Source organism: Octodon degus, unplaced genomic scaffold (genome assembly GCF_000260255.1).
Source record: "Octodon degus isolate 3935 unplaced genomic scaffold, OctDeg1.0 scaffold00105, whole genome shotgun sequence".
Taxonomy (NCBI): Eukaryota; Metazoa; Chordata; class Mammalia; order Rodentia; family Octodontidae; genus Octodon; species Octodon degus.
In genome coordinates this window covers 6869195-6893289 of record NW_004524681.1, presented here as the reverse complement: position 1 = coordinate 6893289, position 24095 = coordinate 6869195, and the positions used below count along the sequence as shown (strand labels likewise).

At 47.0% G+C, this 24095-nt stretch overlaps 1 protein-coding gene across 15 annotated transcripts in view; it reads left to right on the top strand.

Annotated features, from left to right (window-relative positions):
- Positions 1-24095, top strand: part of Sema6d (semaphorin 6D) — a 60205-nt gene that overhangs the window by 26354 nt on the left and 9756 nt on the right. For 13 of the 15 annotated variants that reach the window (XM_023724027.1, XM_023724033.1, XM_023724031.1 and 10 more), the window contains exons 2-9: positions 20139-20301; positions 20678-20789; positions 21341-21401; positions 21512-21574; positions 21689-21790; positions 22033-22123; positions 22570-22689; positions 23726-23814. In XM_023724027.1, the coding sequence (XP_023579795.1) occupies positions 20175-20301; positions 20678-20789; positions 21341-21401; positions 21512-21574; positions 21689-21790; positions 22033-22123; positions 22570-22689; positions 23726-23814 (765 nt within the window). In that variant the 5' untranslated portion in view covers positions 20139-20174. Of the gene's footprint in view, positions 1-12718; positions 12739-20138; positions 20302-20677; positions 20790-21340; positions 21402-21511; positions 21575-21688; positions 21791-22032; positions 22124-22569; positions 22690-23725; positions 23815-24095 lie in introns of those variants that run through there. The other 2 variants (XM_023724030.1, XM_023724034.1) reach the window with 2 other exon arrangements.

Sequence of the window (24095 nt, the reverse complement as noted above, 5' to 3'; positions counted from 1 at the left end):
CCCCTCCCCTCTCCTCTCCTCCCCTCTCTTCTCCTCCCCTGTCCTCTCCTCCCCTCTCCTCTCCTCCCCTCTCCTCTCCTCTCTTATCCCCGTCCCTCTCTCCCCCCTTATGAACACCAGGCCACAACCACACTTTCCCTTGCTATGCCGTCTGCCATGCCTCCCTGCCCTGGAGCCACCACCTGTGGCCTGAAGCCTTTATAAACTGTGAGCCAACGTAAATGCTTTCCCCTTTACGTCAGGTCCTGCAGCCCAGGGATGAAGAAGTTCATACGCAGAGTTTAGTACCAAGAGTGGCGTCACTGCTGTGAGGCTTAGGAGCCTTTGGAACTGCACTGGGGGAAGAATTAGGAAAGGTTTGGAGAACCCAGATAGAAAAACAGGCCTACAGCGCTGTCAGGTAAGCTACATGGGAGATTGCGGCCAGAACCCAAAAGGCCAGAACGCTGATAGAAATACACATGATAAGGAACATTTTTTCCATAGCCTGAGGATTTCCTGGTTACAGAGATTAGTGACAGCGAGTGAATGAGTATGGTGAAGGAAACTCCCAGGCAGCCCCGGGTTGGGCTGTGCCATGCGCACTGTGAGGGGGTTTTAGCCAGTTTTATACTGAAGATAAGGATCGAAAAGCCCACGCTAAAAGTCAAAATCTCAGAGTGAGAACACTTACAAAGAAGGATCAGAGGACAGATTTGTTGCTGAAAAGACTATCATTAAAAAGAAGTGAAGCAACTTGAATCAGAGTAACAGGAGAGTGTTTTGAGGGCACAAGGAGAAAGAGCGAGGCCCCACCTTTCTTGGGTTCAAGATTACAAAAGCGAAGGACTGCTTTGAGAAGAGAGCTCCGTGGCTCTGTGCTCCAAAACAGTACCCACCTAGGGAGTTCGTTCCCCAGGATGTGGTTTACAGTACTCAGCCATCCAAGCACTCAGCAGCCTCTGCAGCCATGATACAAGGGAGCTGGCTTATCGCCACAAAGAATATGCAAGTGGTGATGTCATAGAGGCTTCCATCCAGATTTCAGAAGAATTCATGGGAGGCATCGTGCCCCTGTGAGGGCAGCGCAGGAGCCTTTAACAGTGAAGCTGAAAATGCAGCGGAAACCCCAGAAAGTCAGAGAAGCCTTTAGTGTCTGGGAGAAGCCATGGGAACTATGACTACTGACAGCGCTATGGGGGTTTGACCACACAAGCCCTTTAGGGTTTATATCTTGCCAGACTTTGCCCTGGGTGCTGGAGATGAGACAAGATTTAGTGTTTGCCCTGCTGAGTTTCACTCTTGTTTTGACCACACTGATTTCTGTCTCTTCTTCTTTTTATAAGAGGACTGTTGATTCTTTCTACTGTATGTTGGCAGTGTTTGACTTCTTTATGACATTTACAGGGACCGACAGCTAAGAGTTTGCCTTACATCTCAGAGGAGACTTTGAACTTGAACTTTTCAGCAGTGCTGAAGCTGTTAGAACTTAGGCAACTCTTAGAGATGGACTGAATGCATTTTCCATACAGAGATGCAGCTAAGTCTTTGAGGGGGATATGTTATGGTTTATAATTTAATGTTTCCCCCACAAAAAAATTATCATGAGCTCAGAGTTGGGGGCTTTTGAGAGATGCTTGGATTACAGGGAGTGCAGCTGACCTGCCTCCAAGAGACCAGTCAGGTTAAAAGCAGATGGCTGTGCGTGTGGCGTGGAAGGCGCATCTCCCTCCTCACTTTCTTCTCCTTCACCCTCTTGCTTTCCAGCCCCTGTACCATAGGCATTCTTTTCCTCAGTTAGGCCACCTTGCCTTAGAGCCAGCTGAGCGTGGACTGAAACCTCTACAAACTCTGAGCCAGCACAGACCTTTTCTCCTTTAAATTGTGGGTGTTAGGTGCTGTATCCCACTGATGAGAAGGTGACCAAGACAGAGGTTAACAGATGCATCCGGGGACCAATAGCCACTTCATAGCAAGGCTGTTATTCCTACCCCGGCCAAGCCCCAGAGCCCATGTTCTTTGTGCCTCATTGGGGAATGAAGCTTTGCTCATACGTGCTTTTGTTCTGTTGGTTTAGCAAAATTAGCAGCTGAGATTCTAAGGACTTGTGCAGGTTTGTCTAACGTCTCGTTTTGCCTCTGTGAACTCAGTCCTACCAAAAGCTCACAGTCTACAGATACACGGCCCAGAAAAATCATGGGCCCGCTCACAACTCTGCTGGCCAGAAAGACCTCCTGACCCTCATTCCTCAATTTTAGTTGAGAACTACCAGGCTGAACCCGTCTCGCCATGGACTTCACTTCCCTCCATAGAACAAAATCCATTTTTAAAAAAATACTTACTTTGAAATAATCAGGAACTCACAGGCAGTCGAAATACTAGTCCAGAACTGAATGTCTCCTTCACTCAGATGACGCATTTTTAAAAACAAGTCAGAACTCCCTCATGAAGTACTGATCACGGTCATACTTGAGATTCTTCTGAAGAGTTAGTCCTGTTCTGCTGCGGACAAGTGGCTGTTGCCCATTTTCCAATACAGAAGTAGATACAAAGGCCATCCTTTTGGCAACTGAAAACCAAAGGACTTGGATCAGGAATTCTTGTCCTTTAAAAGTTTTCTTTAAAAAAAGAAAGAACAAAATCGAATCACTGTCCTTTTTCTGGGTTCTTAGAATTTGAACCCTTCTGCATACTTTGCAACAACTGTTTCAGATTGCGGCATCTCCCAGGAACCTCTGGAAGGTGATTTTCAGAACATCCAGGGGAAGATGTGAGGCCTTAAGATTGAGTGGATTCCTGCCGCTGTTGGCAAGGAGGAGACCATCCGTCACCCGGCTCTGAGTCGCACACTGGCTTCACTAGTCTTGGTGCCCATGTCCCTTCATTTTTCTGCTTGTTCTCCACCATGATCCCACGAGAAGAGCGGTCACAGCACCACCTGGGTGCTTCCTTGCCTGTGTCGTAGTTGTGGTCTTTGAAAACCCAGAAAGGCACTGCGGTGATACTGAAAGCGACAGCTGCAGGGTGGCTGCATTGGCGGTATTAGAACAAACGTGTGCTTCTTCTGTCACCCTGGCCCAGACAGCAAAACCAGGCATCGGCCCAGGGCCTATTATCCTGAACAGAATGTCACAGGCAGGCCAGATGGCAGCCCCGGCAGGTCAGATGGTAGAAGCCCATGATCCAAAAGCAGGCGAGATTCACTGGCGTCCAGGTTGGCCCTGGGAGCCCCTAGCCCTTCCTTTGCCTAGATGTCTTTGTGTCCCAGATGCCCCAGGGAGCAGCCCTGGGTGGCCTGGGACCACATGCTCCAGAGAGAAAACAAGGGAAGAAGCTTCTAGTCTCTCTCAGTATCAGTTATCCTTGGAAACTCTTCAGTCCTCCCTGAAGAAGGGTGGTGCCATTGAGCATGGCTGCCGCAGCAATCTACTGTCCTTGTTCAGTTGTAAAAGATCCTTGTGCTTCCTATGTTTGCAAAGCTTGGACTCCTCTTGATCTCTCAGAAAGATGATTTGTTTTGTTCCTTTCCTGGATAGCAGTTAGCTTCTGCGTAGACATGAGAGCTGTCTTCTCATTTGGTTCTTTGGCTAGTTTCTCTTGCAGTGAGGATTATTGCCTCCCTCAGGGAGGTGGAGGCAGGAGGACCACAAGGTTAAGCCCAGCTGGGAGTTCGTCTCAAATAAACAACAAGGACTAGGGTATATGTAAGTCAGCCCTGGATTCAATCTTCAGTACCACAAAAAATATGAATAAGATGGTTTCTAGAACAATGGAGCTTCAGATATGTCATGTTATCTGATGGAGTCAGTGCAGACAGACAGACCCTCCCGGCAAGTCCCGCCTGCGATGCTGCTCCACACAAGGGACAACAAGTCTGATCAGAGGTCGAATTCTATGATCCTTGAACAGATGTGCTTATCATTTGGCAGAGACAAGTTAGATCCTGTGTCCTGTCCCTTCCTGCCTAATCCTTTTTCAGTTCAATTCCTCTCTGAATTATTAATATGTGTCCAGCAGCATTAGCGATTCAGACTTCAGTGGGTGTTTGCTTTAAGGAAACCCAGGTTACAGGGAGAACTTTGCCTAAGAGCTGCTTTAATTTTCACAAAATTTAAGGGGCCAGCTTTCTTGCGCACATCAAATGCAATTACAATAAGCAACATTGATCCAACTCTTAAGAAGATATTGATTTTGAAAGCAGGGCATTAATGAGCACAACAGGCTTCCGTACCTCATCACCTGCCCTTTTCTCTCTCAACATCTACTGCCACTTTCTCTTCATTTTTTTCCTGTTTAGTCAGAACCAATTCCAAAAATAAGCAATCTAATAAATGTTTTTATGCTGATTTCAGGCTTAAGTTATGCTTTAGCGCAACTTATGTTACAGCAGATAAGAGACCATCCACCAAAGGGGGGAAAATTTCCTTTGCAAAGTCTGAGGCATAAGCCAGCTCTTAGATAGGCTGAGGTTAGTCTGCGTTTGTGGGCCAATCATGAGGAATCAAATAGTCTTGTTGTCTACTAGCCCATTCACCCTGCTCTCTACTCCCAGGAGCAGCTCTGCTTTCTTCCCCTTTGTCCTGGGAAAGCCGCAAAAGGAGTGGAAAATTCAGCTGGGGAGAAAGCCTCCAAAGTCACGCAGGCTCCTGTTGTGCTGCACACCCTCCCTGGGCCAGAGAGCTGTGGGGCAGAGATGAGCAGGTGTGAAAGAGGTGTCTGAAGCCCGCTCTGGAGAAACTCCTGGTTTTGCTGTGCTGAAACTTGTGGCCTGGGAGTTGGTGCCCATTGTGTACCAAAACCACATGAGATTGATGGCCTACTCTGACCGGGGGCCATGCTGGTGGGGCGCATGCCACTACTGAGTCTGTCATGGCCCTTTCTCTCTCGTGAGCTTGTCTCTGCCTCCAGAGTTTAAATATTTACTGCCAGCCTCCCACGTGCCAGGCCCTATGCCTAGTACTGTGGATAGTGGCCATTCTGCCCTCCAGCAGCCCCATCTCTCAGTGATACTGAGTGCAAACAGCTGTTGATTAAATATTATTTTCACTTCTAATAGGAGAAATATAAGCATAGGTAACATTTATACAAAATAGTATGTTCTATAATAGTGATGTTTATGTGGTACCAGGGCCTGGTTCACCACCTTAGCGGGGCTTCTCCATGGGGCTGGAGCAGAGGGATTTGGGGTCTGAAAAGGAGGCAAAAGGTGAAGGCAGTGAAGCACCACGCTGGTGGAGGGCAGTTTCCGGGCTGGGAAGAATGATGTGTGCAGAAGGCAACACTTTGGGGTCAAGGACGGTCGGTCAGTGAGACAGGAGCTGCCAAAAGTCAGACCACAAAGCTCGGAGATGAGTTCAGACTTTATGTGTAGGCCTTGGCGTGAGGCAAAGCGATGTGGCACTGCTGGTGCTTTGGCAAGATTCTGTCATCTTTGTGGAAAATGAACTGGTAGTCTGGGAGAGCAGAAGCCAGCCAAAAGGAGATTCTAGAACAATAGAGAACAGAATAACAGGATCAGAGTCGAATCCGATGCACCCAACAGAGTGGACCCTGGTGATGGAGTGGTCAAGAGCCTCCCAGATTTTAGACTTCAGGGACCACATAGGATGTGAATAATATCAATGATGATCATAATAGTGGTGGTAGCTATTAGGATTTTAGCAGGTATAAGGAATTTGGCTACACAGATTACATCCCTGATCACATTAGATTACTGTACAACGTTAATACTATCCTCTTAATTTTAGGCAAGAAAACTCAAGGCTTTGAGAAGCTAAGTAACATGGCACCATCGCAGGACCAATAGGTGGTGTTGTCTGGATTTGAACCCAGCACTGCCCCCATGGCCCAGGGAGGAAATGAAAAAAGCAGGTCTCTGACTCACCTTCCAGACAGCTGTAGCCCCGCTGGCACGTCAGAGTCTAGAGACTCATCACCCCGAAGGCTAGATCGGGGACTCTCCCCTACTGACACCAGGATGTCAGGGTTCACAGGCTCGGCCCAGAGGGCTAAGGGCTTGGCTTGAGTTCCTTAATGTATACAATAAATAAATACGAGAAGAAATCCTATAAAAGTATAGGAACGTGTCTGTCCTCAGGAGTCTGGGATCTCCTCCCAAGGCTAGAGCAAAGGCTCCTGTCTCCCCTACCTGCTGGGACAATATGACCCTGATGTAACCCTGCTGTCCCTGCACACACAAGCTTCTCATACCGCCCTTCAAATCAAGCTTCCCCCTGCGCCTGAGGTGGATCCATCACCCTCTCTCTGGCTGGTTTCTCTGAGGAGAAAACTGAGCCGGCTGCCTCTAAGTTCTCTCTCTGCATTGTATTTTGAACCACACCTCAGCCTAGTTGGCTTCTACCCTCGCTGCCTGTCATGGACTTGTGCTCTGCAGGGAATTTAGGAGAAGGAGAAGAAGCTGAGGCAAAGTGCCTTAAATTGAGTTTGAGACCTGTTAAATTTCAGTTGCATCTGGTAGAGAGCTGGGCAGCTAGATGTGGAGCTCAGGACTGTGGTCTGCGCTGGACGTGTGTGACCTGCATGCACATAATGGTTGTGGTGCAGAAGGTCAGCATGAACTCAGTGAAACTCCAGAGGCCCAGGGATGAGCCAGAAGAACCGCGGTGGAGGCAGGCGTGCTCAGATGCACGTGAGGAGGTTGCTGCGAGGAGTAGCTTGGGGGTGGGGAGGAACGTGGAAGCCAGCAGTGGCCCGTCCACACTGGGTGGAGCCACCAGCACAGTGATGCAGCACCAGGACACCCAGCAAGGTGCAGATGACGGCTTCCTGGGATGCAGCCAATAGGCAGCGAGGTAGAAGCCAACTAGGCTGAGGTGCGGTTCAAAGTACAATGCAGAGAGAGAACATAGAGGCAGCCTTCCTCAGAGAAGCCCGGCCAGGAGAGAAGGTGACGGATCCACCCCAGGCTCAGGGGGAAGCTTGATTTGAAGGGCATCACGAGAAGCTTGTTTGCACAGGGGCAGCTTGTGTGTGTTGCCTCACCGTCGCCCCAGGTGGTGGGGGAGATAGGAACCCTTGCTCTGGCCCTCAGGAAGAGAGCCCAGACTCCTGAGGACAAAAATCGTTCCTATTTTTTAGAGTATTCCCTCCATATTTATTTATTACATATATTAAGGAGCTCAAGCCAAGCCCTTAGCCCTCTGGGCCGAGCCTGTGAACCCTGACATCCTGGTGTCAGTAGGGGAGAGTCCCCGATCTAGCCTTCGGGGTGCTGAGTCCCTAGACTCTGACGTGCTAGCGGGGCTACAGCTGTCTGGAAGGTGAGTCAGAGACCTGCTTTCGTCATTTCCTCCCTGGGCCATGGGGCAAAGTTTGAGGTGATTAATTATCAAGCATCCTTCACAGAGCAGGGCTGGTCGCTGCTTCCTCTCACCTCTCACCTGGGCACTCAAGTTCCCAGAAGGAGAAAGGGTCTCAGAGTCAGGGACCTTTCAGCCATTTCTTCCTGGTCCAGGAAGGGAGGAGGAGGTGTTTGTTCATTCCTAGCGCCTGGTCTCCAAGCCTGTGTATAGCAGAGGAGATGGCAGAGACAGGGTTGGGCTGAAAGAAGAGATTCGTCCTATCTAGGACACCTCGCCAGTCAGGGCCACTTGGTGAGCCAGAGACAAGCTGCTGTCCATTCTGGTCAGAAGGGCCCAGAGGGCCCTGGCCCAACTCTTCTTCCAGCTCCTCTGGAACCTGTACATACTTAGGGATGGTTCGTAGCCCAGCTTCTCACCACGTGTAGAATCTGAAGGATGAAGCAAGGACTTGGGGCTGGGGATACAGCTCAGTGGCAGCTGCTTACCTGGCCTGCGTGAGGCCCTCGGTTCATCCTTGGTCCTAAAAGTAAAGAACACAGAAGGAGGGAGGGAGGGAGGGAAGAGGCAGGCCAGCTTTCCTTAAGGCTCAACGTATATTGTCTCCCTGTATTCCAAAGATTATGCTGGTGGCATGCTTGTCATGATTCTGATGAAGTCCTGACCTTGATCGCAGGTTAAAATCCAGTCTTACACAGAGTAAGCGCACACTGCTTGTGATCCCGACCAGCGAATTCTCTGTAGGCCCAGGTCTCCCTTTTGTCATCGACCTGCAGCCTCAGCCTTCTGTGCCTTGTAGGCTCCAAGGAGTCGCAGTCCCTCTGCCCCTGCAGCTGCTCCCCGTGTATCGTGTGGCAGTGTCGGGCGATTGACTGCTACTCACTGCAACTCGAGGGCCCCGGAACCTCATGGACCCCAGAGCAGACGGCTCTGTAGGCTTCTGCGGTAGAGCTGCTCTCTTCTCCCTTTAGTCCAGAGCATTCATGATGAGTGTGCAGGGCTCTCTGGGAATAAGACCCAGCACCCATCTTCCGGAGACCCTGCCCTCTGTCCTTGGCTTAATCATTTTGTGCGTAAGTCTCACTTAGGAGCCTGAGATGTCAATCTCACCCTGAGAGATTCAGGAGGGTGGCAGCATTCAGGATGCATGATCAGTTTCTTGGTTTGTCCCTTTGCTCACGGACCATTTACAGCATCTCAGGCATTGACAACTATGGCACACCCTTGACTCCAAGGACCGAGAAGAGGGCTCCCTGCACCCTGCCAACATAGGAGGAGTCATCGCGCTGTGGAAGGGCATGAGAGGGGCTTTCCAGAGGCAAGAGCAGGACTTGGAGGCAGGAAATATCTGCGTACCCAAACCCAAGTGGGAATGGTAGAAACAAATCACAGGGACAGAGGCTTAGGGTGGACTGGAGAAGGAGGCCAGCCTGAGAGCATGGAAAGCCTCAGGGCCACGTGCAAAAGGCTGGGGCTTTATACTAAGAACAATAGTAATTGGGGATCTGTGCAATGACAAGACCAGATCTATATTCTGAGATTTGTTGGGTTGGGTTGGGTTGGGTTGATGCTAGTGATTGACCCAGGGCCTTTGCACTGACTATATCCCTTGGTCCTTTTTGTTTCTTTATTTGAAGTCAGGGTCTTGCTAAGTGGGTACATTGCCCAGACAAGGATCAAACTCGAGATCCTCTGGCCTTAGTCTCCTAGAGCAGGAATTACAGGCATGCACCAACATCCCTGGCTCTTAGAATGCAATTCTCGTTGCATCTAGAAAGTGAAAGAGGCACAAACAAGGCGGACCAAGAGGGGAGAATAAGGTTATAAAGGAAAGCAAAGCAAAAGAAGCGTCTTAAAATCTGTGACCAGTTGCTCGTGTCTCCCACCAGGGAGAAATCTGGTGAGCTGGGGCTGGGAAATGTCCACAGCTCTTAGGTGACCAGACAGCCATCGTCTACAGAAGCGTCAGAACACAGGAAGCGCAAGAGTGGGAGGAGAGGAAATGGTCACAGAGGGTGTAAAAGGCTCTTACATGCCTGGGTGGAAGTAAAGCGATCTGTGGTGGCTGGGCAATGGGGCCGCAGGAGCTGGTGTCCTGTTTGGGGGAGGACGCGGCATAGACAACATGCATGCTGGTGGACAGTATTCTGTTGACTAAAGCTTACTTCATATCCCAGGGAGAGAGAAGCAATAGCAACGTCTTGCTATTCATGAGAACATTAAGAAGAACACAGGGAAGAGCTGCTGCATTTTGGGGTAGGAAGAAGGGGGATTGGAAGTTCTTGTGTCCCTGTGTTCTGGCTCCTCCCTAGACGATGGCTGTCTGGGCACGTAAGAGCTGTGGACATTTCCCAGCCCCAGCTCACCAGATTTCTCCCTGGTGGGAGACACGAGCAACTGGTCACAGATTTTAAGACGCTCTTTTGCTTTGCTTTCCTTTATAGCCTTATTCTCCCCTCTTGGTCTGCCTTGCTTGTGCCTCTTTCACTTTGTAGATGCAATGAGAACTATGTTCTAAGAGCCAGGGATGCTGGTGCATGCCTGTAATTCCTGCTCTAGGAGACTAAGGCCAGAGGATCTCGAGTTTGATCCCAGACTGGGCAACGTACTCACTTAGTTTCTTTTTTGTTCTTTGAACTACGTCCTGTTTATTGCTTATGATGTACACTGAAAATGGTGGGGCAGGAGCTGTAGCACAATCAGCCAAATACAGCCTTTGGACCTGAGCTTTTGAGGAACTTCCTTTCCATTTTAACACTTTGTATATTTTTTAATTTAAGACTGTCAGTACAATTTAGGTCTCTAGGATGACCACTTTCATCATATGGCGTTTGCATCTATCCATGACGTACCCTGTTTCCTCTTTTCTCCCTTCCCATCCTTTCTTTTCAAACCTCTTTCCTTTTCCCTTTCATGAAGCTTGGTTTCTATTTTTTTCTTCTTCCCTCATTTTTTTCCTTCCCTTCCTTCCTTTTCCCTCTTGCTCCCTAGTTCGCTTTTCCTTTTCGAGAGTTTCTTTCTACTTCACAATGTCTATTGTACATTTATGATCTTATTGAGAGTTTTAGTTTCTCACACCAGAGAAATAATGTCATATTCAAATGTGTGTCCAGTTCATTTCACTTATGATTATGGTTTCAAGGTCCATCCATGTAGCTGTAAATGTCTCAACTTTGTCTTTCTTTATGACTGAGTAGTGCCCATTATATAAACACACACACACACACACACACACACACACACACACACACACATCTTTTTATCCATTAATTGGTTGATGGTCATTTGGGCTGTTTCCAAGATTTAGCTATTAGGGACTGTACCACTGCAAACATGGGTGAGCATATTCCGCTGTAGTATGATGCTTTTGATTCTTCTGGGAAAACACCCAGAAGGGAAAGAGCTGTGTCAGATGCGACTGCTAATCCTAGTTTCTGAGGAATCTCCACACTGATTTCCACAGATGTTGCATCAGACTATACTCCCACCAACAGCAGAGAAGGGCTCCTTCCTCCCCACAGCGAACCCCCCCCCCCAGCATTTGTTACTATTTGCTCGCTTGGCAGTGGTCTTTTCTTTAAGGAGTGAGATGGAATCTCAGCAGAGTTTTAATTTGCATGTTTTGAACAATCCATGATGTTGAGCATTTTTTTCATATATTTACTTGTCTTTTGTACTTCTTTTTCTGAGAAATGTCTATTCTTTTCAAATGCCCATTTTTGGATTGGGTCTTTAAATTTGGAGAGTGTGATTTTTTTTTCAGCTCTTCATATATTCTAGATATTAGTCTTTTGTCTGAGGTATGCCAATGGTATTTTGGTTGGGATTGCATTAAATCTGTACAGCAATTTTGGGAGCATGGACACTTCCAGTATGTTGGTTCTTCCTATCCAGGAGCAAGCACTATCTTTCATCTTGTAATATCCTCTTCAATCTCCAGTACTTTCAGAGTACTGTAGTTTTCAAAGTAGAGATCTTTTACCTCCTTCGTTCAGTTGCTTCCTATATATTTCATTTGTTTGGATGCTATTGGGAGAGGTGATGTTGCCCTAGATTTTCTCTCGGTAAGTTTGCTATTTGTGCACAGGAAGGCTATTGATTTTTTAGTGTTGACTTCATATCCAGCTACTCTACTTTATCTGATTATTAAATCTAGAAGTTTTGGGTGGAGTTTTTAGGCTCTTCTATGTAGAGTATCATATTATCTGCAAATGATAATTTAGCTTCTTCATTTCCCATCCTGACTTCTTTTATTTCTCTCTCCTGTCTGATTGCTCTGCTTGGGGTTTTCCACAATTTTATTGAATAGGAGTGGTGACAGTAGACAACCTAGTCTTATTCTTGATTCTAGAGTGAAAATCTTCAGTTTATAACCATTTAGTGTGATGCTGGCTGTTTGCTTGCCATAGGTGGCTTTCCTGAGATTGAGAGAAAGGCCATCTCGTCCAACTTGCTGCAGGCTTTTACCATGAATGGGCTTTGGACTTAGCCAAAGGGTTTGTCTTCATCCACTGAGATGGTCACTTGATGTTTATCCTTCGCTCTGCTGATGCGATGTACTCCATTTATTGATCTCCATATGCTGAACAGTTCTTTTAACAGCTGTATGTTTGTGTGTATGCATGAATATATATCCAGATCACAGATAATCTTAAAAATTGCTGAACTTGGAGAAAAACAATTAAGAGACAAAAGTAAACCGCATACATCTGACTTTAAACATCAGGGTTCATATTACAGAAAAATAAAAAGTTCAAAAAACTATTAGATCAAATCACACCCTAAAGTGGAGGACTTAGAGAAGCGATATTACTGCTTCTACTGATTTCTGCTTTGCCTTGGCCTATCTTTAATGCTTTCTGAAGGCTGTTAGCTTCTATATATATGCTTAGGTGGGAGGAGGGATGCTTGTGTGGGAGGAGGGATGCTTGCATGGGAGGAGGGATGCTTGCGTGGGAGGAGGGATGCTTGCGTGGTGTCTCTTGTGGAGATAAAGCACACCAAGACCTCAAAAGTCCGAAAGGCTTAAACGTAGCAGAGCATGAGCAGATTTAGTAGGGAGACCCAGACTCTTCATGGGCTTTCATGGCGCTATTTGTAGTCGGTGACCAAAAATTCTGTTTGTTTTGCTGCCAGATGGCCTCTGATAGGGTTTATAGCTTCGTGGCTCCGGGGCTGGCTGTGGGGAGGTGCGTAGATCATGGGGCTGAGATATTCATCAGTCGCCTGAAGAGCTGATGGCTCAGTGTGATGGGGAGGCCAAGCCCAGCTGGCGGCGGTGGTCACATGGGTGTGGCCAGGAAGGCTCCATCTCCCTGCTGCCTTCCTCCTCTGGTCTCACTCGCTGCTTCCTGTCCACCTGGCCATGAGCGCGTTCTCCTCTGCCATTCCACCCACTGCATCTCCGCCAGCACACAGTGCCTGGAAACTTCTACAAACCGTGAGCCAAAGCTAAGCTTTCCTTCTCTGAGCTGCGGGGGTTGGGGGTTGGTCCTCAGCGCAGAAACAGTAGCTAAGGCAGCCTTGGACAGCGGTTGTCTTCACTAGTGCGCAGGGGCCAGGCAGGAGCAGAGGAGGAATGGCAGGGGTCACCCAAGACAAGAGCTTTGCCAGGAAGTCTGGCAAGGAGGTCCAGGGTGACAGAGTCTGAAGCGCAGGCACGTACTGCAGAAGTTCTTGACCATTGACTGCCTGTCTTAGATGGAAAAGGAATGTCAGGGTTGGAGGAAAGAGTTTGGAGAAAGAAGAAAGGAGAGTTACTAGACAAGAGGTCTAAGGAAAAGTACTCACAGTCATTATGAAAGTGGGCAGAAATGGTGGGGTGACAGGAGATTACAGCCAGTGCTTGTCTTTATTATGACTTTGATGACTATTATTATTAGTAACGTTTTCAGTAACAATGTGCATGATCATGGGACACGTGGCCCACCTTAATTCTCTCCGTGCCCCTCTCCTTCCCTCTCTCTTTTTCTGATTTCCCACCTCTTAGTCCCATTTGCAGAAGACCCAGCTCCCTGTTTCCTGTTTCTGTCTTTTAGTCTGCTCTTTAATGCTTTCCTGCCCACTTGAACCACTAAAAGTCCACACATGCCATCCCATCTGGGCAGCCTGTATTCCCCCGTAGGGCTGTCCCCTGCAGCCTGATAGGACGGTCACTCTTGCACTACCTGCACTCCAGAGCCGCTCCACAGCAAGACAGGATTACAGCCCCATCATGTGTGGGTTCGTATTTCTGTACTTTTAAATTTCTCAAATAAGAGAAACCATAGGATATTTAAGTTTGTATGTCTGATTTACTTCACTTCAAATTATGGATTTAAGGGGCATCCATTTTCCTATAAACGACTCTACGCTGCGTTTAAGGAAGGATCTTACTAGGATTTTCCAAGTGAGGTGCCAGAGTTAACTACGAGTTGCAGCGTTGGAAGTCTTGGAGGGGGCCAGAAAAGGTGGCTAAGAAGCTATCAAATAATAGAGAGGAGCGGGAGAACCTCAGGGTAGCAGAGGCTATTTTGTAAGATTATGGGGGCCGGAGGGCTGGAAGGGTCATGGGGAAGCTGGAAGGAACCAAGTCCACACTCAGCTGGAATGTGAGAGTCTCAACAAGTGCCCCCGGGAAGTGCCGTCTCCACAGGAGCTCGTAGCCAGCCTGCTGTCCCTGGGTTCTCTGTGCCAGCGATGAGGTCAGTCTGCTCTAATGCTGCCTTGCGCTTTCTCTGATAGACTATGACCTTCGGGTAGGTAGATAGGGATAAAGATATAGATACCTTGCTTTCTGGGTTGGTTTTTTTTTTTTTCCTAATCTTTTAGCTGTCTGTGTTTCTCTGTAATAACTAAAGGTTAGCTGTTTGTCAGTGTACTAGTCTTTGGAGAGAAGACCAACATGTTGCTAAATGCATCTACTCGGAAGCCTTAGTCATTGTATTTCTAGTCAGATTTCTATGTCATTATTTTTGTTGGATTCCAGCTCACTAGTAAAATCTTCCATCTTGACCTTTTTTTTTTTTTTTTTTTTAGATAAAATAAAAACAGTTCTTTTAAAAATATGCTTCTGGGTACCCCAGCCTAGACTTGGTAACCCTGACCAGAGACTATGCAACTGTGTATTGCCCCTGCTCAGGGCATCATTGATGTCAAACTTGGCAACGCTGTCCTATAACCATAAAAGCAACTTGAACTGAATTCTCAAGTAAATTTCCATGCTGAAGGTTTTGGGTTGAATGTACTAGCCATAAATCTCTCTTAAGTGTTTATTTATCTAAAGTTTATTTTTTATTTTTAATTATAAAACATATTTTCCTTGGTTACAAAATTCTAGGCTGGGCATGGATTTTTTTTCTCAGCGTATGAGAAACCTGGCTCTCCATTACACTGTCTTCCAAGGCTTCTGTGGATAAGTCAGCTATCAGGAGCACTCCTCCCCTTGGGAAGGCACTGTGTCTTTTAGAGTTTAATGTCTTTTAAAGTTGTCTTTGTTTTCAGCATGTTAATTACGATGCCCATGTGTCATTTGCTTAGCATTTAGAAGTCCTTAGAGTTTCATGAATAGATGGCTGTGCTCTTTTGTCTAGTTTGAAAAAGGATGTATCTTGTCAAATGTTTCTTCTGCCCATTTTTCTATCTTCACTGTTATGGATTGTAATAGGTTAGGTCTTTTCATAGATGTTGTCTATCCTCTGCCTGTCTATCTTTCTGTCTGTCTCTCTATTTACAGTAGTACCTTGGTGCATGAACTTAATTCCTACCATAATTCTAGTCCTAGAATTTGTTCCGTGATTCTGATCACCTAGTACACACTTAATGCGCGCCTGCAAACAGAATTAGGGAATGGATTTCCTAAGTGGTAGGATGAAGCTCCTGCCCCAGGTATCACTGTGTGTCCAGATAGACAGAAGTAGATAGGTGGATGTAGGCACGGAGCTCTTGCTTTCTGATTGTTTTTCCAATCTTTTAGCTGTCCATGTTGCTCTGTAATAACTTCAGATTATCTTTTTGGCAGTGCACTGGTCTTTGGAGAGAAGACCAACGTGTTGCTAAATACATTACTAGGAACCTTCAGTCATTATATTTCTAGTTGTGGAATTTCTATTTCATTCTTTTCAGTGGATTCCAGCTCATTAGCAACATCTTCCACCTTATCAATTTTTTTTTTAGATGAAATAAAAACAGTTCCTTTTAAAACACATTTCTGGCTACCCTGGCCTGGACTTGGTAACCCTGGCCTCGGCCTGTTGTCTGCTTTTCCTTTCTCTTAGTGCTGGGATGTTCAGCACTTGCTGTTGGGTGTTGTGTATTGCATTTAGAAGTTGCTATCCGGACGGTGTGTCTTTCTCTGGACATGTCCCGCCTTATCTATCTTACCAGGCGGCAAAAGCAGGTGAAAATGGCTCCATCCGTGTGGAGCCCAGCTGGATGGAGATTGGGCCGGGTTTCTGTCAGGCTCACTCGGCATCGTGGTTTCCCTCAAGCGTCCACCTTTCAGAGGTCCAACTGAGCCTCCTCAACTTACTCATAGGACTCCTGGGGGGTCCTAAGCTCGAGACTACTGCCTCAGTTGTAACTTTTTCTTGTAGCTGCATGCTGACATATAAACTTTGCCTAACAGCAAATCCATAAGATGCCATCTAGGGCTGGGTGTGGGGCTCACCCTCTTTGACCACCCATCTCCCAAGGATCCCGGCCCTGAAGCCTTTGAACTCCTTTTAAGAATTTCTCTCCTTCTTTTTAAAATTTAAAATTTAACAGCAGGAATATATAGAAGAATAAAATACAAAAGAGGGAGGGGCGCTGGGTAGATAATGCGGCCATCTAAGCACCTGCCCAGCAAGCATAAGGACCAAGGTTCAATCCCCAGCACCGCATGCCATGCCAGCTACCAAACCCAGGCGTGGTGGTGCATTCCCATCACTGGGGTGTCTGAGAGAGGAGGAAAGAAGATCCCTGTGAATCTTAGCTGTGTAGCAACACGCAGGACCAAATAAGTAAAAAGAAATTAAAAAAAAAAAAACAAAGTTTTTTAAAAAATAAAATATGAAAAGAAAAGAAAGAAAAGGAAAGGAAAGCTATGTCTATTTTAATTGGAAGGACTAACCTAACCTCCTAGGAGTGCCCTTTACCGTAACCTTGCATATGGCAAGTTGTTCCTCCCAGAGTTTTTCTCCTACATGCACGAAACTATACCTTGTCCTCTCGCAAGCCCCTCGTCATTGTTATGACAGTGTACATGAACCGCTTTGCAAACAGTTGTACAAGACGAAAGAGTGAAAGTTGCTTCTTAAAGCTTCCTCACTGCGCAGTGCCAGGGAGACCTGGCAGGGAGTCCTAGTGCTCTTTACTGAGAGGCACTAGAGATTAATGGTGGGCAGGATTCTGGGTTAAATGCTTTATCTAGTTTATGTTATGTCATTGACTAGTAAGAAGATGCTGAGGTGGTAAGGACAGCTACTCCCATCCTGCACTTGGGGAAACTGAGTCTTACAGAAAGTAGGTGAACGTCAACAAGGTTCAGAGGCTGCAGATAGACAGCCCAAGGAAGGAAGTGTGAATTCACATTTTTTTTTCACTCCGAGCTCCATGTTCATTTCCAACGCTTTGCCTTCCTTCAACAGAACTAGTCTTCCAGTCCCTGGAAGTTTGAGGATCTTCCTTAGAGTGGGCACTTGTGGTCCGAGAACTTGGCATACAAATAATTTCCTTGCTGAAAACATTGCTGTAGGGGCCGGGGAGATGGCTCAGTGGAATAAGCGCTTCCCTGGCAAGCACAAGGGCCTGAGTTCAATCCTCGGTTCTGAAAAAGAAAGAAGAAAGAAAGAAAGAAAGAAAGAAAGAAAGAAAGAAAGAAAGAAAGAAAGAAAAGAAAAGAAAACATTGCTCTAGGCATTTCCAGCTTGTTCTTCCCCAATCTCACTTGGATGCATGTATAATGTAAAATGCTTCCACTTATAACTTCCGTTGCAAATCAGTAAATTTGTTTAATAAAGTTTTGTTTAATAAAGTGGGGACAGGAAGAAGTTAGCAGCAGGGCTTTATTTTTGGCAGATTAGGTTGGCAGGGCGGGTGCGGGGAGAAGTACATTCCACAGGGTCAGATACGTGAGTTACAGAAATGAGAGCTGAGCTGGGAGCTCAGAGCTCAGAGCTCACCAGCGAGTCAGCACTGAGTCCGCTTCGCTGCCCGGAGCCAGGCCTAGGATGAACTCCCCTTCCGGAGAGTCTGCCTCCTGGTGGAAGCCATTCAGTTACCGGTCCCGGAAGAGGCAGATCCAGAGAGCTGTGTTTTCATTTTCATCAGCTCTTTCCCCATTTCCTTTACAGCGGTTCTGAATCTTTCTCCTGCTGCCCCGCAGACAGATGCAGCCACCTTCCATCCAGAGGACGGAGTTGGGATTGGTGCAGAGGGTCTAGTGCTAAGGGCTAGGTGTGGCCCTTGGACGCTGCTTCTCTTTCTAGGACTTTAAAAATGAAATGCACGTGGGAAAGCCAGGTGAGGAGAAGCTGCTTCCAGCAAGTGGCAGGCAGTGAAAGGCGTCCTCTCGTAGCGGCTGAGAGCCTGTGCATATGACAGAAAGACTAGCCAGGAGTTAGCGTGGGGCTTGGGTCAGGATGCACCGCAGCACATAGATTAGGGATGGTTTTTACTTCATTTTCCAAATTTGATACATCGGTGCAAATTGTGAAGTTTATTCTAAGTATCAACCATTACTGTTTTGAAATAACTATTTCATTTGGGAGGGAAAAAATGAACCAAATTGCCTTTATGTTTTAGGACATTTTTCCCAGGCCTTGTCTAGACTTTTTAAATTTTTATTTTTATCGGTACATGGTTGGAGTGCAGAACGATTGCCTTCATCGTGGGAAGCTGATCCGTGCACATAGCACAGCTTAATTCTTCTGAGTTCTCCTTTCTCTCCCTCCTTCTGTTGCATCCTCACTTGGAGAATTGCTCAGCCTTTAAAGTCACTCTGCTCAGACATAGGTACTGTCTTTGCTCAGGAGCCTCGCCACACCAGGGTGGTAGCTCCCCTTCTTCATGAGGAGAAGGGCAGATAGGGAACTAATTATCAGCAAGCTTGGAGAAATGTCCCCAGGTCAATGCAATGAGCTGATGGCTGGTGAGTTCCTTGCACACCAGGTGGCTTCGAAGTACACTCCACTTTCAGCCTGAGCACAGAATGATGCTATCGTAGGCTCCAGTCCTCCGTGCTAAAGGCATTTTAACGTATTAACTTGCTACTGGACCAATCACCCATTAAGAAAAATTGTATTGCCATATTATCATCTCCTGGCAAAGCTAAGACTCTAAAGCTCACGTGTGCTTGACTTCTACTTCAGTTAGAGAAATCATGCTTAGCTGAGGTGTGCATACACCTGTATGTGTGGTCTTAAGACGAAAGGACCACAGTGAGTACTAGGCTGAGTGGCTGGATCCCCCCCAGAATCTGAAGTAGTTCTTTATTGTTATTTATGTTCTCCCTGAAAACTCGTAAGTCTATGGGATTGCCAGTAAGCTAAATGTTTTACTGTATGGCACAAGGGCTGGAAGTGGCAGTTTTGGCTAAGCAAAGGCTGGTATTGTTGCAAAGTGAAACGTTAACAATTCCCTAAAAATGGCCATCGCCTTGACCCAGCAGTTCCCTAATTTCCTTTTTTAATAAGTTGATGGTGCTTAAAGTTCTTTCAGATTTTTATTGTGAACATTATGCAACTTAATGCTTTTTTTTAGCCTGATTGAAGGATTGATGTGCAATAAACTGTACATATTTATAATGTTCAATTTCTCATCTGTGAAATATGATTTCAAAAGACAATGAATAAATCCAAGCCCCCAAAACCTTTCTGTCACATTGCGTATTTGAAAAGACAAAGCCCCATCATTTATTTTCTCCATCTAATTTGTAGAAAGACCCTGGACAGAGGGGACTCAGCTGATTGAGTCTGGCTTCTAGTGCTCCCCTCACGAGCCCCATGAAATCCATCAGAGCCCCTTCATTTTTCTAGCTCTTAGCTTTCTCATCTGAAAAATTGAGGGGGTTGGACTGGGTGGTCCCTCAGGCTCCCTGCAGCACTAAAGCTCAATAAAGCTAACAGGCCGGGCGTGCTTAGGGTATGGGCTCATGTCCAGATGGTTTTACGAAACAATGTCGATGTCCCCAGTGGCTGGGGTCAGCTGTGCTGCCTCGGCCCTCCCTGCTTTGCTTGGTTGGTCATCTTGACATTATTGCATTTGTTTGCCTTCTCTTTCACCCTGATTCAAGGTCACTCTGTCCTTGTTCCCACAGTGGTCTTGTGCAGCTTCTGGAATCTCCCCCCTTGGGAATTTAGAGCCAAGGCTTGGTCAGGATGGGAACTCAGCACAAGCTTGAGCAAAGAGCCTGGGCGGGCTGACAGGGCCAGAGGCTCTCTGGATAGCGTACAGATAACTTGGGCATTTTACTGGGGGCAGAGGCAAGCTGTGTTGGATGTAGTTCAGGACTGGGGAAAGGGATGCAGATTGGAGTTTAATTAAAATTCTCATCCCAACTTTGCCCATCTTTTTGCCAAGTCAACAGCCAGCCTTGCTGTTTGTGATCCTGGTAATTTTCCTAGGATGACATACATAGTTATCTCAAAAGTTCTGGCAAATTCACCTATGATGTCAGCACACCCGCCAGATGCTTTGGCCGTACTAGGCACTCTGCCATCTTCCTTCTGTGCTTTTGGAGACACCCGGTCCATCAGTGCCAGCCTTCCTGGTACAAGAGGAGCTTTGGAAAGAGCAAGTGTTTCAAAGAGAGCTGGTTACAGGTGGGGAAAGAGTCCCACCCTGGCTGAGAGAGCTTTCCACGCTGCTTCTGTGTTGCAGAGAGCTAAGTGGGACTCCTGAGGTGGGGCTGCTCTGATGTCCTCCCGGCCCACCATGAGGCTCCTCCTGCTCTGTGGCTACGCGCTGCTCCTGAGGGTCTCCCAGTCCGGGGCGGTCAGCTTTCCTGAAGACAGTGAGCCCCTTAACACTGTTGACCACCACTGTAAGTCACCCAAAGCCATGTCCTTTCCTAGGAAGGAGCTTCTCTTCATGTTCCTTTCCAAAGAGATCTTTAAATATCTTTGAAATGTTTTGTGTATTAATTGATCTGGAATCATCTCCAGATGTTTGGAGGAAATAGAACTGTTTTGTTAGATGCTTTTCTCAGGTAGCCCATAGAACTAGGTTATATATTCTCAGTAAAAAGAAAAAGACCGTTTGCTGATGTTCACCATCTTTTATTCATTTATATTCAAGACCTTAAGAGAGGAATTTAGTTAAAACCCTTCTACAAGTAGTCTATACAGCTAATCAATGCTGTCTATTGATTCTTCAGTTCCATAATCCTGACTGATGGTTTAGCCCATTTTCTCTCACAGATTCTAGGCAATATCCGGTTTTTAGAGGACGCCCTTCAGGCAATGACTCGCAGCACAGGCTGGACTTTCAGCTGATGTTGAAAATTCGAGACACACTTTACATTGCTGGCAGGTAATTTTCCTCTCGTTGGTTTGTTAGATTAAAATTCTTTTCTCTCGCGGTGCTTGCGTGACTGCGCCTAGCTCGTGAGAACCTAATGTGTGACTGCGACCAAGAATTGCAAGTAGCCAAAATATTCCCGAGAAGAGTCCGTGCCGAGTACCAGGAGCCAAGCACGGAGCTAAAGCCTTCGGCAGCGCTGCCTTATTTTCACTATCAACAAATCACACACTGGTCTTTTCTCCTAGCGCAGCAGGGGAAACAAAATCTTTATTCTTTCTAAACTTTGAATTATTCAAGCAAATATTAGGAATATGCCTGGGCTAATACCAAGTAGCGGCTTGACCCTTGCCTGGAGAGGGAAGCTTTCTGCGCTCCCTGGCAGCAGTGATGTATAAAAGTATCTCACTAATGAAAAAGAACTCTTTGTGGGCTTTGTTTGAGACAGAGAAAATCCAGATGATCTGCAAAATACAATCAAGGCAGATCTGTAAAAATAAGACGCAGCAGCGTGCCGTCTTTCTGCATTCCCGTGATCTGATTTACTGTCTTTTTCTCAACAGAGATCAAGTTTATTCAGTAAACTTGAATGAAATCCCCAAAACAGAAGTCCTCCCGAGCAAGGTGAGCGGCTGGAGCCTCCAGGCTCATGTGCATGAGCGATGCCCCACCCCTCCACACCCTGCTCCCCCCCAGGTCAAAATCTCAACATTGACTTTGCTTGGTTGGTACAGAGGCTGACTTGGCGGTCAAAACAGCAGGACCGAGAAAACTGTGCTATGAAAGGCAAACACAAGGTAAGCGCTGTGGGTCGGCGCCCACCGGCTCGGCCTTTCCTGGGCTTAATCCCACCCAGGGATTAAGGGTGGCTTATGGGACGTCTCCATTAACCTGATGGGTGTTTTCTTTAGGACGAATGCCACAACTTCATCAAAGTATTTGTGCCCAGAAATGATGAGGTGGTTTTTGTTTGCGGCACCAATGCATTCAATCCGATGTGCAGATACTACAGGGTGAGCAGACGTCTACACTTTGCTTTTTCGACTGGCCTTTTTTTTTTTTTTTTTGCCTTCCCTGGTATGCTGTTCGAGCTGAATCCTTGCTGCTAGAGCTCAGTGATTTGTTTTATCTCTTATGCTATAAAAGAATAAAAATGGAATGCTTCAAATAGAATTTCGATACAAATAAAGCAATATTGCCTTCCATCGGATCCCTTGAACAGATGTGACTTCATCTATTTATTTTTCTGTTGTAGCTGAATACCTTAGAGTATGACGGGGAAGAAATCAGTGGCCTGGCGAGATGCCCGTTTGATCCTCGGCAGACCAACGTTGCCCTCTTTGCTGGTGAGGACCTTTAGAACAATGAACATACAGGAGTAACGCATGAAGGTTCAGAAAGAATGTGCAGGAAAGAGAAAGGCTCACGAGTGGGAAAGGCCTCTTGGGGCAGGCTTTTCAAAGGCTAAAATCTACAAACAATTTTATTAAAAAGACAAAGTGGAGAGCAAGTGATTGCAGTGACTGTGACAAGCTTCCGACACGTGGTTCTGTTAACTAAGCTGATGACCCTGAGCAAGTTGGTTAGCTTTGGACACTTAGATCCCTCATCTGTAAAATTAGGTGGCGCCATGCGCCAGCCTGCTCGGGGTTGAGAGTGAGCGTCAGATGTGGGGTTATCCATGTGGGTCCCAGTCACACAGGTGCACAGGACACAGAGGCCATGACACGCTGCTTAGGCTGAGCCCTGCAGGGTAATTATGGTGACTGACCAATGGGAGCCTTGGTTGCAGACGGAAAGCTGTACTCTGCCACGGTGGCTGACTTCTTGTCCAGCGATCATGTCATTTACCGAAGCATGGGAGACGGATCTGCCCTTCGCACAATCAGATACGATTCCAAGTGGATAAAAGGTACCCTGGGAGAGTGGCGATGTCCTGTGGTCCCTGGGGAGCGAGGCCCAGGCCCTAGGAGGCTGTGCATGTGACTTTGTTGTATGCCTCAGTGAGCACACGTCACTGAGGTTGTGAGTGGGGGCCTTGCTGGGGAAAGAGGAGGTGAGGTAGGCCATTAGGAAAGTAAGTTCATCCAGACAGCTATCCAGGGTGACCTGCAGTACACTCACACACACCTATGCACACACGCTCCTGTGCACACACATATACCTGTGCACACACACACCCCTGTGCATGTACAGACACTTGCACACACACATACACCTGTGCCCACACTCATACATGCACACATATGCTTGTGCACATACATCTCTGCACACGCAGATACCTGCATACCCACACCTGTGCACACATGTACCTCTGCACACACACAGCTGTGCATACACTCATACATGCACACACATGCCTGTGCATACACAGACACTTGCACACACATACGGGTGCACACACACACAAACACCCATGCACACACACCTGTGCACACACACAGACGCCTGCACACACACACTCATACATGCTTATGCACCCACACAAACCCAAAGACAGGCCTTGCCTTTATCTGCCAGGTCCTCACTGAATGAACCTATGATGCCCTGCCTGCGTCCATCCACCTGCCATGGAGAGTTAACCGTGAGGACAGATTAGCCCACACCTGCACACAGGCATTTTTTATCTTTAGATTCTAGGACTCAGGAGTCATTTTATTTTCAGTATAAGAGTTTTTCCTCCCTAGTTATATAGGTTAATGAGTAAATCTGTTGAAGCAAAGACCTTCCGCATAGTCCAGTTCTGTGTAGGCCTTTTTATAGTCCATTAGCTGGCTGTGAAGAAGCTAGCCTCCCTGAAGCCTGAACTCACCCATATCTAGGACCCCTAGACGCCTCCACCTTGACTGTAACTACACAACCTCTGTCTGTCATCATCCCTCTCAGTCAGGGTCTTAGGAGGCCAACTGCGTTATCCTTTAAGAACTAGTTTCCAATTTTTCTTTCAGAGCCACACTTCCTTCATGGCATAGAGTATGGAAACTACGTCTATTTCTTCTTCCGAGAAATCGCCGTAGAACATAATAACTTAGGCAAGGCAAGTACCTGTGCTTGATTTGTGCTGTGGAATTCTACCGGGTGGGACTGCGGCCACTATGGCAGCGTAGTGGATGCTGTCCTGGCCTGCTTTCCAGCATTCGGGAGGCTAAGTGCAAAGCTGGGTGCTTATCGTGGGAGTAATTGCTGGAAGACACCTGAACAGTGGCCAGAGAAGGAGCAGGAGCCTTGGGCCTTGAGTGGTTCTCTCTCTGTCTCTCTCTCTCTCTCTCTCTCTCTCTGTCTCTCTCTCTCTCTCTCTCTCTCTCTCTCTCATTTTTT